The sequence below is a fragment of the Nuphar pumila genome, chromosome 1, assembly GCF_984573655.1.
Source record: "Nuphar pumila chromosome 1, dmNupPumi1.hap1.1, whole genome shotgun sequence".
Taxonomy (NCBI): Eukaryota; Viridiplantae; Streptophyta; class Magnoliopsida; order Nymphaeales; family Nymphaeaceae; genus Nuphar; species Nuphar pumila.
The window spans coordinates 180,222,704-180,235,162 of NC_143249.1; the positions used below are offsets into that span (position 1 = coordinate 180,222,704).

At 36.8% G+C, this 12,459-nt stretch overlaps 1 protein-coding gene across 1 annotated transcript in view; it reads right to left on the minus strand.

Moving 5' to 3' along the window:
* LOC149851501 (V-type proton ATPase subunit C-like) overlaps positions 1-11,793 on the minus strand; it is a 29,405-nt gene extending 17,612 nt beyond the window's left edge. The window contains exons 1-6 of the mRNA XM_090000951.1: positions 11,531-11,793; positions 11,307-11,375; positions 11,057-11,184; positions 10,850-10,949; positions 10,511-10,578; positions 10,246-10,387 (exon numbers count right to left, since the gene is read on the minus strand). Of these exons, the coding sequence (XP_089857077.1) occupies positions 10,246-10,387; positions 10,511-10,578; positions 10,850-10,949; positions 11,057-11,184; positions 11,307-11,375; positions 11,531-11,650 (627 nt within the window). The 5' untranslated portion in view covers positions 11,651-11,793. The remainder of the gene's footprint in view (positions 1-10,245; positions 10,388-10,510; positions 10,579-10,849; positions 10,950-11,056; positions 11,185-11,306; positions 11,376-11,530) is intronic.
* Between the last annotated feature and the right edge of the window lie 666 nt (positions 11,794-12,459).

A 12,459-nucleotide genomic window follows, 5' to 3' on the forward strand; every position in this document is an offset into this window, starting at 1 on the left:
CATGGTCCGAGAGTTGGGAAACGGAAAGAAGATTTAGGTTAAGGTTTGGGATAAAACGAATTTTTGGAACAAAGAAGTCTTGTTTTTCAAAATTACCTATTCCTTTAATCTCAAGAGATGTACCGTCCGCGGTTGATACAAAAGATGGAAAAGCATTTTTAGAAAAGTTTGAAAGAGTGCAATAACTAGGGGTCATGTGAAAGGATGCCCCGGAATCTAAAAGCCAAGATGTCTTACCGGGGGAAGAGGACATAGCGGCTCCGGAAGTACCTCCCTTGAGAAGAGGTTGTAGGGCTTCCACGATTTGTTGAAGAGAAAGAGACTCACTTGATAAAGAGGGTCGTTCTTCAACTTGAGATGCCATAGCCGTTGCAATCAATTTCTTCCATTTAGGACACAAGGGTTTGATATGTCCGGGTTCTTTACAATGATAGCAAGTTACTTTGCTATAATCTTTTTTGCCATACCGATCATTTCCTCCTTGACCTTGATTCTTGAAATGAGGAGGTCTATAGGTTCTCATGTTATTTCCCGGTCTTGACACGGCATTAGCCATTTCACCATCTTCTTGAGTAGAGGAAGTAACAAGAATGCTAGGATTATTTTTGTCAATCCCCATACGGGTTTCTTCACCACTTAGCTTGGTGATAACATCTTCGAGTGAGGGGGATGTGAAGGCGGAGAGAAGAGAGGACCGGACTTGTTCAAATTCAGGTCTAAGGCCATTTAAAAAATTGAAGAACCGGTCTTCTTCAAGTTGTTTGTGCCTTAATTCGATTGCCTCACCACTCCATTTAGGTTCAAGAATAGCGAGCTCGTCCCAAATAGAGGATAATTCGGCAAAATACTCCCGAATGGTCATGTCATTTTGTTGGAGAGTCAAAGCCCTCTTTTGGAGAAAGTACTTGTGGGATAGATCTCTTGAGGTGTACATTTTCTCAAGATATACCCAAGCTTCGAAAGGCCTTTTAAATTTGATGATGTTGGCATTTATCTTGGTCTCAACGGATGAGAAAATCCAAGATAAGATCTTGAAGTTCTTCATTTCCCAATCATCATGTTTCTTAGAATACTCTTCAAGGGCCTTTTGTCTTTCATCCCCTTCAAGGATCTTAATATCCCCTCCTTCAACAATGGTAATCTTGGGTTCCGGTTCCGGTTCCGGTATGGATCCATGAACGTAACCCCAAAGCCCCTTTCCTTTAATATGGGCTTCCATATTACCGGCCCAAACGTGATAGTTTGAGCCATTAAGCTTAAACCCAAGAGAGAAATGGGAGTCTTTTTCGCCCATTAGAGAGGAAAGAATGCAAGAGATAGTATGTACCTTAATTACTCTTTGCGTCTTTCTTGACAAAAGAGGCTCCTAAAATATTGCTCGAAGAAGATGATCCTCTTTGATTTCAAAAAACTTGAAGGCACGCTTCCCGAGGAATGCAAAAGAAGGCGAATCGCAATTCTTCTTCTTCAACGAGACTCTGATACCATGTAAAAGTATCTTCAACAAGATACTTTAGCCGATAACGCAACAACCTTAAGAATAAATGTGTGAACATACACACCCAAGAACACTTGTGCACAACGAACACAACACACCGAATCACAAATGTGCACTTGCACCCATAAGTTTCATAAACACTAAAGAGGTTGGGCTATAATCCCAAATCTCTTCTTGCAAATACAATGGAGAGAGCCCATATTTATAGGGCTAAAGGAGACCTTGGAAGGGGCTCCACATAGTCGTTGGAGCCCCTCCAACGGTCACAAATGTGACCGTTGGAGGGGTCCAACGACTAGTGTGTTGGGCCCCTCCCAAGGTAGGTACAACTCATTTATTGAAAGAAAAAGGAAAAATAAAAATGGGAAAAGAAATTACAAGACATATTCGAAAAAGAATATGTGTAAAAAGGACTAAACTACCCCTAAGACTAAAGATAGACTTATATATATATTTTACATATATAATAGGTAGATACATATACATATACTATATATATGTATATGTATTACCTTATATATGTAAAATATATATACGAAGTTACAAGTTTGGATTACATATTTTAACAGGTTCTACCCCCGACCCTCTCTCTCTCACCCCTGTGTAGCAGCCAGGTGGCAAGGCCACCGGCGACAGCACCCTGGTCTCTCTCTCTCTCTCTCTCTCTCTCTCTCTGATTAGGGCTATGAATCAGAAATATTTTTTATTAGGGCTTTTTATATTTACTTTGATTAGGGTTTTTCTTTGATTTTCTTTGATTTTCTTTGATTAGGGCCTTGAATCAAATATCTTTAATTAGGAATTTTGATATTTAATTTGATTAGGGGTTTTTCTTTGATTTTCTTTGATTAAGGCTTTGGATCAAATTTCTTAAATTAGGGCTTTTTATAGTTAATTTGATTAGGGATTTTTTCTTTGATTTTCATTGATTTTCTTTGATTTTCTTTGATTTTCTTTGATTAGGGATTTGAATCAAATTTCTTTAATTAGAGATTTCTATAGTTAATTTGATTAGGGTTTTCTTGTATTTGATTAGGTTTTGAATTAGAGATTTTTATATTTAATTTTATGGTTTATTCTTTTTATAGTTTAAAGATTTTGGGTTTATTTATTAATTATTTTCTTTCATTTTAGGGTTTTATGATTTATTTATGGTTTTTCATTTATATATAAAAATATGAATTGTTATTTTTTTCTCAAATTAGCCAAATTTTAAACATTCTTTGGTACTTGGATCCAGTTTGAGATCCATATTCGGGCATAAAATCCATAATTTTTTGATAAAAATTTCATAATTAGATCCAATATGATACCAATTAAAGCATTTATATAAAAAATATATCATTTTTTTTGTTTTTTATCAAATTACCCAAATTTTAAACATTTTTTGGTATTTAGATCTAATCCAAGATCAATATCTCGGGCTAAAATTCATAATAAACATGCTAAAACACCTATATGGTGGGGCAGATCGAGTCGTGTCGTACGATCCAAAACGAAGTTATTCGACTCATTATCCTATATGTCCAAGTCAGAGTTACTGGAAGTTTCTTAGATAGGTGGGAAACTCGCTTCGAAAGAGCAATACTCCTCGCTTTCGAAACTTGATGAGAATCTCGATTCCCTCACACTTCTCATATGCTTTCCACATGCTTCATCTATTCTTTTTATATGTTCTCTCGCTCAACTTTAAAAAAACATGAAATTTAATATTTGTCACTTTTATTTTAGTTTTTATTTATGTTTCATTTTGATTCCCATTCAATTCTTATATTTATTTATTTTTTATTCCTCACTTCCCACTTCCTATACATTTTAAAATGCATCGCTTCCGCTTCCCGTATCGTTTACCGCTTCCACTCTCGCTTCCCATATCGTTTCCCACTTTCGCTTCCTAGTCTCACAACCTTGGTCCAAGTTGCCTGCACGATGTAAAAATCAAATGCTGGACACAAGGAACACAACTTCATGGTTCAGTCGAAACAAACGCTAGACGAAGTGCAGTTGTTACATAACAGACAAAACATGTGTTTTGTCCTACATGTTTTGTTATTCCGTCCAATCTTGGACAAGCAATCAAACACACCCTAAGGATTTCCTAGAACTCCCTTTTTCTAGATAATCCAAGGGAACCCCCCCCCTCACAAATCACTGACCACACATTGGCTGGCCACCGATTGGTAAACCCTTAAGGTCCCCCTGCCCACTTGGGGGAGTACACCCAGCTTCGACCTTGCGCCAAGGGACGCCATCCATGGGTTTCGAGCGTGTGACATCCTATTAACTTGGTGACATTCACAAGTCACCCCTACCAAATGAGCAGAGACCTTGTAGGTGATTTCCTAGAACTCATGCACCACAAGAAAGTAGCATAATTATGAAGGGCCAAGTCTATATGAATATGAATTAAAGACTATACAGGTACTAACACCAAGTTTGTTCAGTCAGCTAGTGGTATTGTCTATTGTTACTAAAGGCATTCTTTAATTTCCTTCATGGTGTTGATCCCAGTTTTTTGTTCTTTTCTAATTGGCTCAAAGGGGAGCAATGAACCATATATTCCAATTCATCCCCCAACATTACTTCTAAATGAAAATAATTTGTAAAGTAGACTTGGCAAAGGGAAGTGGAAGGGAATTTAGAAAAAGAAAATTTTCTACCATCTTTTATGGATATAAATATAAGGCTTGGTAGGCCCACCCCACCCCATCGAGCTCTCTCTCTCTCTTTGTGCCTGTTGAGCCCGAGCTTAGCTCGGTCCGTTTTGCAGAGCCATTACGAGCTAACAAGTTGGGGCGGGTCAGGCTCGGTACCCGACACGAGTCGGGTTCAAGCAAGGTCGGTTCAGGCTCGGGTCGAGCTCAAACCCGACTTGTAATCAAGTCCATTTTGGACAAAGATAACCTTGGGTGCAGGTTGACCGTACCTGGGTTTTATTGACTGCATCGGGTGCCGCACCCAAACCCATACTGTATCATATGATGCAAACTATATTTCACAAGCTAAAAGAGGAGAAAGAGGAAACAACACCTTATATACAAAAGAGACCATGTAATGTCACACACTCTTGTTCCATGCGAGATACAAGGTGAGATAGTGAATTCGCAGGGAAATATGAAAAGAAGCACACTGGGACTAGAAGTTGTTGATAAAGGAGGCCAAGCAAGTCCTCCACTATCACCATAAGTTGAGAAATTTCTCAGATATATGAAGTTAGAAGTTAAAGGAGGTCATCAAGCATACATAAACAAGATGAATAATTCAGGGATGAGATGATATGGATCTTCTTAGGCAAAAGTAAAAGAAATAGAATAGTTTATAAGATCTCTGAAAAAATTAGTAGTTAATCCCTATTTCAATTTTATGTTATGCATGCTATGTAACACAAACTCTTCTAACAGGACAACACACTCGCATCGCACCCGCACCGATGTGGGTGAGACACTTGGACATAGCTTCCTTTGTGTCAGGTGAAGTCAACCACACTGAGGTCCATTTCTGACCAAAAGTAGATTTTGTACCCTAACTAAGTCCAGGTTTATCTATATTATTTATATTATATATACATATATATTATATATACACCTTAGTTGTCAAAAGCACTAGTCAAAGCCTAGGCGGAAGACCCCTCAAAGGACTAGTCGGTGCCTAAGCGAGACTAGTCGGCCTAGGCGGGACCAAAAGAATAAAACATCAAGAAAAAATATTACAATAAATAGTTAAATTTAATAACAAACATATGATTGTAACTATGGATAAAGTGTGTAATTCACTATAACATGCCACAAAATTCATAAAATTGCATAATATTGAACATACACCAAAACTTGGAGCACACCATCCAATTACTATATATATATATAGAGAGAGAGAGTGGGGATTATCATGCCCCCTGTTTCGTTAGGTCATTGTTAGGATCTTCCAAAAATCATAGTTTTTAGATGTTTTATGTTCGATCCAAACCGTTAGATGTGTTTAGGATTGTTGTTGAATAGAGAACACATAATTGATTAAGCATCTTTATGCTTAAATGTGTATTTTAAAGAGTTAAAAAAATCATGGGTTGATATCGTACTAAAATTTCATGATAATGTTCACATTTTTACATCAAATCTTGTTTCTCAATAAATAAGTACTGATAAACACATCTAATGATTCAAAGTGAGCATAAAACACCTAAAACTTTGATATTTGGAGGGTCTTAATGGTAACGTAAAGAAAATGGGGACAGGATGAACCACGTTCTCACATTTTATATATATATATGTGTGTGTGTGTCAAAAACGCATGCATACATGTAAACAACAAAAATAAAAAAGAAGGAAAAAAAAAGGGAGAAAAGGAAAAAAAAGAGAGTGGAGGGGCAAGAGGAGGAAGAAGAAGAAAAAAGAAAAAAAGAAGAAAAAAAAGAAGGAAAAAAGGAGAAAAATGAATAAGAAAAAGAGGAAGAGGAAGAAAAAGAGAAGGAGGGGTGAAAGGAGGAAGAAGAAAAAAAATAAGGTAAAAAAGAAAAGCAAAAGAAGAAGAAAACGAGAGAACAAAAAAGAATGTTTTTGAGGCGAGAGAAAGAACAAGAAAAAAAGGAAAGAGACAAAATGAATAAAAAATGACAACCATGTCCTTGCGGCCTAGGCAGCCTAGGTGGAAAAACAAAGCCCTACTGCCTAGACCCATAAACCTAGGCGATCACCCTGCGCCTAACCCGCCTAGGCACCACTTATGACAACTAAGATATATATATATATATATGCGCGCACACACACACATATATATATATACACATACATCCACACCCGCACCTATTTGACATAGTATGCATACTTTCTGTTCTCCATATGCATATCTCGGCCTAACCTATGTCTTGGCAAGCAAAATCCCATGATAGGTAGGCTTTTTTTATTCATCATCATCAACATCAAGCCTTATCCCAACTACATGGGGCCGGCTTTACAAGTCATGTTTCTCAATTCCTGTTTATTTAGAGCTGTCACTTTCCAATCTTTCATTTCACCTCTAACTGCCTCCTTCCAAGTCTTCGTTGGTCTTCTTCTTTTCCTAACTCCTACTTGTGTCACGTCAATCTTTATCACAGGCACCGCGAGAGGTCTTCGTGCAACATGTCCAAACCATCTTAACCGACATTCACTTATTTTATCCTTTATTGGTCCAACTCCGAGGAGCATTCTAATATATTCATTTCTAATTTTATCATTTCTTGTAACCCCCGGCATCTATCTTAACATACGTATCTTTGCAACATGCACTATGTCTTCTTGCCGTTTTTTTGTGGCCCAACATTCAGCTCCATATAATAGTGTTAGTCTTATAGTAGTCTTGTAGAAACATCCTTTCAATCGTAGAAGTATTCTTTCATCACATAGCACACCACTTGTCTCCACTTAACCCAACCAGCATTGATCCCATTAGTGATATCTTCTTCAAATCCCTCATTCTGTTGTAATATAGACCCTAAATACTAAAACTTATGGCATTGTTGAATAGGCATCACTTGTATTTGAATGACATTGTTATCACTAACTTCTGCACTAAACTTACACTCATTATATTCAGTTTTTGTTCTACTAATTCATAAACCATTTTTCTCCAACATGTTCCTCCAAAGTTCTAGTCACTTCTGTATATTGTCTCTATCTTGTCTAACCAGTACTATATCATCTACAAAGAACATACACCCAGCGACTTCTAAATGGATACAAGACATTATTTCATCCATAACTAAAGCAAAAAGGTATGGGCTTAAAGCAAACCCTAGACTTAGTCAAACCCTAATGAGAAACAACCTTGTCTCGCCACATGTAGTTCTAATAATTGTAACTGCTCCTGCATACATATTTTGAATTATTTTAATATATCTATAAGGGATTTGTTTCTTCCTTAACACTGACCAAATTAAATTCCCAAAGACTATCGTATACTTTCTCCACATCTATGAAAACCATATGCAAAATTCTACCCTTCTCTCTAATCTCAAAAAATCTCGATGTATTTGAATGGGTTCAAGAAGAGCTTAGCAGGCTGAATAAAGAAGACATGCAATGGATTAATGTAGTAGGAACGACCGAGGACAACAATGAGAATAACTCATATGTTGGTGACAAACTTATAATATTTATGAGAATGAGGGAGATGAAGAAGATGATGATGATGGACATCCTCTATATTTTATTTTGTTTGCAAATCTGGATTGTAAAACTTTAAGTCTTAAAGACTTCGTTGTTTGTATTTTCCCATGTAACTTACACTGTGTTGTGAGTTCTTGAATTTATTAGTTTGCTAGTTTGATACTCAAAATAATTGACAATCTGTATTTTCCATGTTAGTCATGGACGTCATTAATGACTAATATCCTGATTCTTAGGTGTTTGATGTTTTATGCGGCTTATTACTATTGTCATGAAATATTTTGGCTTTATTTTGTAATTAGTAGCATTATTTCTTGCACTATAAAATATTCAGAATTTTTTAATTTTTAAATATATATTTGTGATTTTTCACATGTTATGGTACTTATTTTAAACAATTATGATACGAGTTACCATATGCATCTTACAACATTGACGCTAACTAATAACATTGTGCTTCAATTATGCCAATTACTTTGACATAATAGTCTTATATCTGCATGCAACAATGTGAAAAGTATTTAGCTATGAATTTTAATTGTGCTCTAATTCTTTCAGTCACACTTTTTCTAAATTATTTATTGTTTGCTTATACATGATTTACATTTTCTTTTAGCAAGGGTTCTAGGACTATTCTCATTTTTCTTTTGTGCAAATCACGTAAACAAATTTTTATTTAATGATCTCTTCTTGCTTATTTCTATTTTTTTTATAGTACGACTCGTCTCATGACACTTTTCTTACATGTGATATGATGACATAACATTTGCCCCCAACTCTAGGATCTATTCCAAGTTCCCTAAATCAAAATGTTGAAACTTATTATAACCAGCTATTTTTTTATATAGTTTACTATGAAATTGATATTGTTGCCAGTCTTTAACTGCCAACTCGAAATATCAATGATCGATGCTAGGAAACAACAAAATATTTTACATTCACTTGTTTTTATGTAGTCATCTTGCATTTACCCCAATAAGGACATATCATTCTTTATCCTCCTTAACAACAGTCTAAAAATTGCTCTAACGACATCATAGTGTCCAGATTCAATCAGCATAATATGAGCATTTATAATCACAATTTTCTCCTGAACCACTTTTTCCTCTTTCTGTAAGCAAACCACACTAAACATATGATCAGTTCATGTTAAAAAATAATAAAACTTCAGGTCTTTATTTTTTTAATTTGACAAATTTCATGTTTGACCCAGCCCTTTACTGCACACAGTAACAGAGATCTCTCTTGTGATGAAACTAAAGTTTCAGGTGTCAACCTTTTCCTCTCATTGAACATGATCCTTTGATAGTTGAGCTGCAGGAAATAGAAGTTTCTTTTTATTTAAATTTTAACCTTGACTCCTTCCTTTGTGATATTAAAAATGATATTAGCTTGAATACTCTACAAATTTTAGGTAAATTATTCATCTCTTAGATTTTTATTGTCACCAAACCAACACATAATTGATTTTATCCTATTTGATTGATATTAATAAATACTTAAAGAATTTAACTAATTGTGACAACTGGTGAGATGAAGCAACATGCATCCAAGTCATGGACCTCACTTGAGTTTTATGTCACAAGGATATGACTGCCGATACAGGGACAAGGACATTTTTATGAAGTTTTCAATGCGATTAATATATAAGGGGACACGGTATGGGGGCCAAAATGGAGTACCCATGCGACATAGCTTGAGGGTGATCTCTCCAATCAGAAATTGGCTACAAAAGAACGAATTTGAACTAGTAGCACACAAACTGGATAGTATTTTATGATTTAGGGCTGCTAATGCAAGTTCTATATGTGTCTTTGCCATGTTAGTATCATGAGCATATAAATATCAAACTATTGTTTTACTTTTTGAACAATCATAATTATATATAAGTAAAATAAAAGCAACACGGGGAAGCAACAAATTTTAAATGATCTTGTTTAAATTGAATACAAACATCAACTAAGACGAGCATTATAAGACTCCCACAAATAAAAAAATGCATTGATTGGCTACTGGATGGTGTATGGTTCTCATGTTTGACGATGATGACATACTGTAGCTGAACAGAACTGAGGTTGATAAGGAAAAGGACTACCAAACTTCAACATAAAGGTAAATCATTTGCAGATCCAAGATAAGTGGTGATAGAGGAGTAGAGAATGAGAAGCTTGATTGCAAAGAGGAAAGTGATAACTCTGATTATGATGGATTTGCAACTATAGATGTGCAATGACCAAAATAACCCATCTAAAGGAGGAAGCACCTGATTTGACTATCACACTTGGACAAATATTTTCTATACTTGAAAGATTTTTGTTTCTAAGAATTTCCCAGACTGAGAATCAATGGTTTAGAGATTCAACAAATAGCATGCCAGAATTAGAAATATGTGGATTTTGTGTACATGGGTTATCACATCTCCCACAACAAGAAAACCAAGAACTCATTGATATACTGCAAAGTGCAATGCAAACATAAAATCGGAAACAGGAATTCGGTATATTTTGCAATAAACAACACATTTGAATCATAAATACTTCCTACTTCTGATCCGATATTGTCTACATGACCATCAGAATTATGAAGCACGAACAAAGATCTCACCACAAAATTAGTCAATGTCTCGTAGCTTGACAACCAGTCCTTTTGTGAGAAATGGGGGACAATTGCAATAAGCGTCTCCAAATTCTCAGAGGCAGTAATGTCCACTGGTTTTACTAAGTCGGAGAGATCACGGACTGCCAAACTGAACATAGCATAAAATATCCATATTAAACATCATCAAATGAAGAAACTGTTAGATGCAGGATAAAAAACAGCAATGAAACAATGACAGCTAAACAATCAACTCACATATATTTCAGATTACCTGCCACTCTGCTTTCTGTTTATCGAGTTAAGCTGACTACGGACATTGTTGTACTCTGCCACACGGACCTAAACCCATCGACTAAGCTAAAGTAAGGCCAAATTCGATGTCTGAAAATATCTACAAATCCCAATTCTTACTAGAAGAAAATATAGACTTGCCAATGGAGAAAAATGAATCAATCACTCATCGCTCAAAATGAAAAACAACATACAGGGTTCACCGCCACCACAAGTAATCGAACAATGATAACACCAAAAAATGAATCGGACAACAGAAAATGGCAAAGTATTTGCAATTCACCAAAGCAAATGAAGGTTAATCACAGAAAGTAGCAACCTTGAGATCATCTTCTATCCTCGCAATCTGAACGTGTATGCCGTCAACTATCTCCCTAAGTGGCGACATCGTCGGATACTTAGCCTCATCCCACGTAAACCTGCGATTTCCCCAAACAAAGAAACAGCAACCATCATCAACACCCATCCGTCCTTCTTCCAAATCAAATCGAATCCAAATCCCACACAAGAAAACCCCGATCACCACCTCGTGATGTAGGAATCGACCGGAACTCCATCCACGGTGAGCGCCCCGCTGTCAACGCCCGCCGCCTTCTCCAGGTCCTCGATCTGCCGCCGTATCTTGTGCGACACGCCTTCCACGAAGCTGTTCGACTGCGCAAACCCCACAAAAGTCACTCATCCCTTCTAAGATCGACAATCAATAAGAATCGAACCCCAAAAAAGAAAAAAGATCGAGAAAGAGAATGGAATTCCACAATCGAAGGATCGATTACCTTCAAGAGATCGTCGCTTAAGGAGAGGAGGGAATCCAAGGTGCCGACTCTGAGATCCGGAACGTGGAACTGCATAAACCATGCATTCTCAGTTCTGCCTACGAATTAAAACCCTAAGATCGAATCAAAATCTCAGAAGAGGAGAAAGAGAGATCGAAGAGGCAAATAAGAAGAAGAAAGAAAACCCTAAATAATTAGTGGTGGATGGAAGAGTAGGGAATTACTCTGTAGAGGAGGGTATCGAAGGAATTGCGGGAGATGGCTTCCTGGAAACGGCTCCAGAGGAGGGAAGCAGAGTCCTGGACAGGAAGGGAGACCACCCAATACCTCGACGTCGTTGCCATTGCCTTTTCTCTCACTCACTCTCACTGTGATCTGATGTAGGGTTCGATTGCTTTACTGTGCAGCAAGAAGACGACGACGATGATGATGATGAAGAAGAAGAAGAGCCCACCGTTTGAGCCTCCCTCTCCTCTGCCGTTGGGGCGGTGGATGATGTGAACGGGTCGGACCTTTGATTAGAGGTGGGCATTGGGCCTGCCCGGTCCGGCCCAAGCCGATTTAAAGCTCGGCCCGTCGGGTTTTAAGTTTGGCTCGGAAATGCCGTTTATTAACGGGACGAGTTTTGACTCGGTTCTTAATAAACTCTGGTTTGAAGCCTGACTCATTGGCCCAATCCCGCGCCAATGTTTAGCGGGTCGGTCCAGCCCAACCTAAATCCATCTATAAGTTATTTTAAACAAGTTTTAAGATATCAAAATAAATGAATTAAATAAAAATATAGATAAAATTCAAAATTGATGGACAAACTCGTCGCCATATACGGTTTTGACAATCATGATCAAACGGCAAAAAGAAAAGTTTTTTTTGAGGTCTTCATCAATTATTCAGTTCATATCATTCTCTTTCACGTGATTAATGTACCCTCAACGTACAATCTATTGCTTGAACATACATGTTTTCACAATACTAATTTCACATCTAATAATCTTTAAAATATTCAAATAAAAAATTCGTAGCAAAATATTTCGTTCATAGCATTGTATTTGAACAAATAAATCAACATCAATTTTCCAAAATAACATAAAACAATATCTTGAAATTCTAGTCTTCCCATGCAACACAGTATAGTTTCTTCAATCCACTGATATGG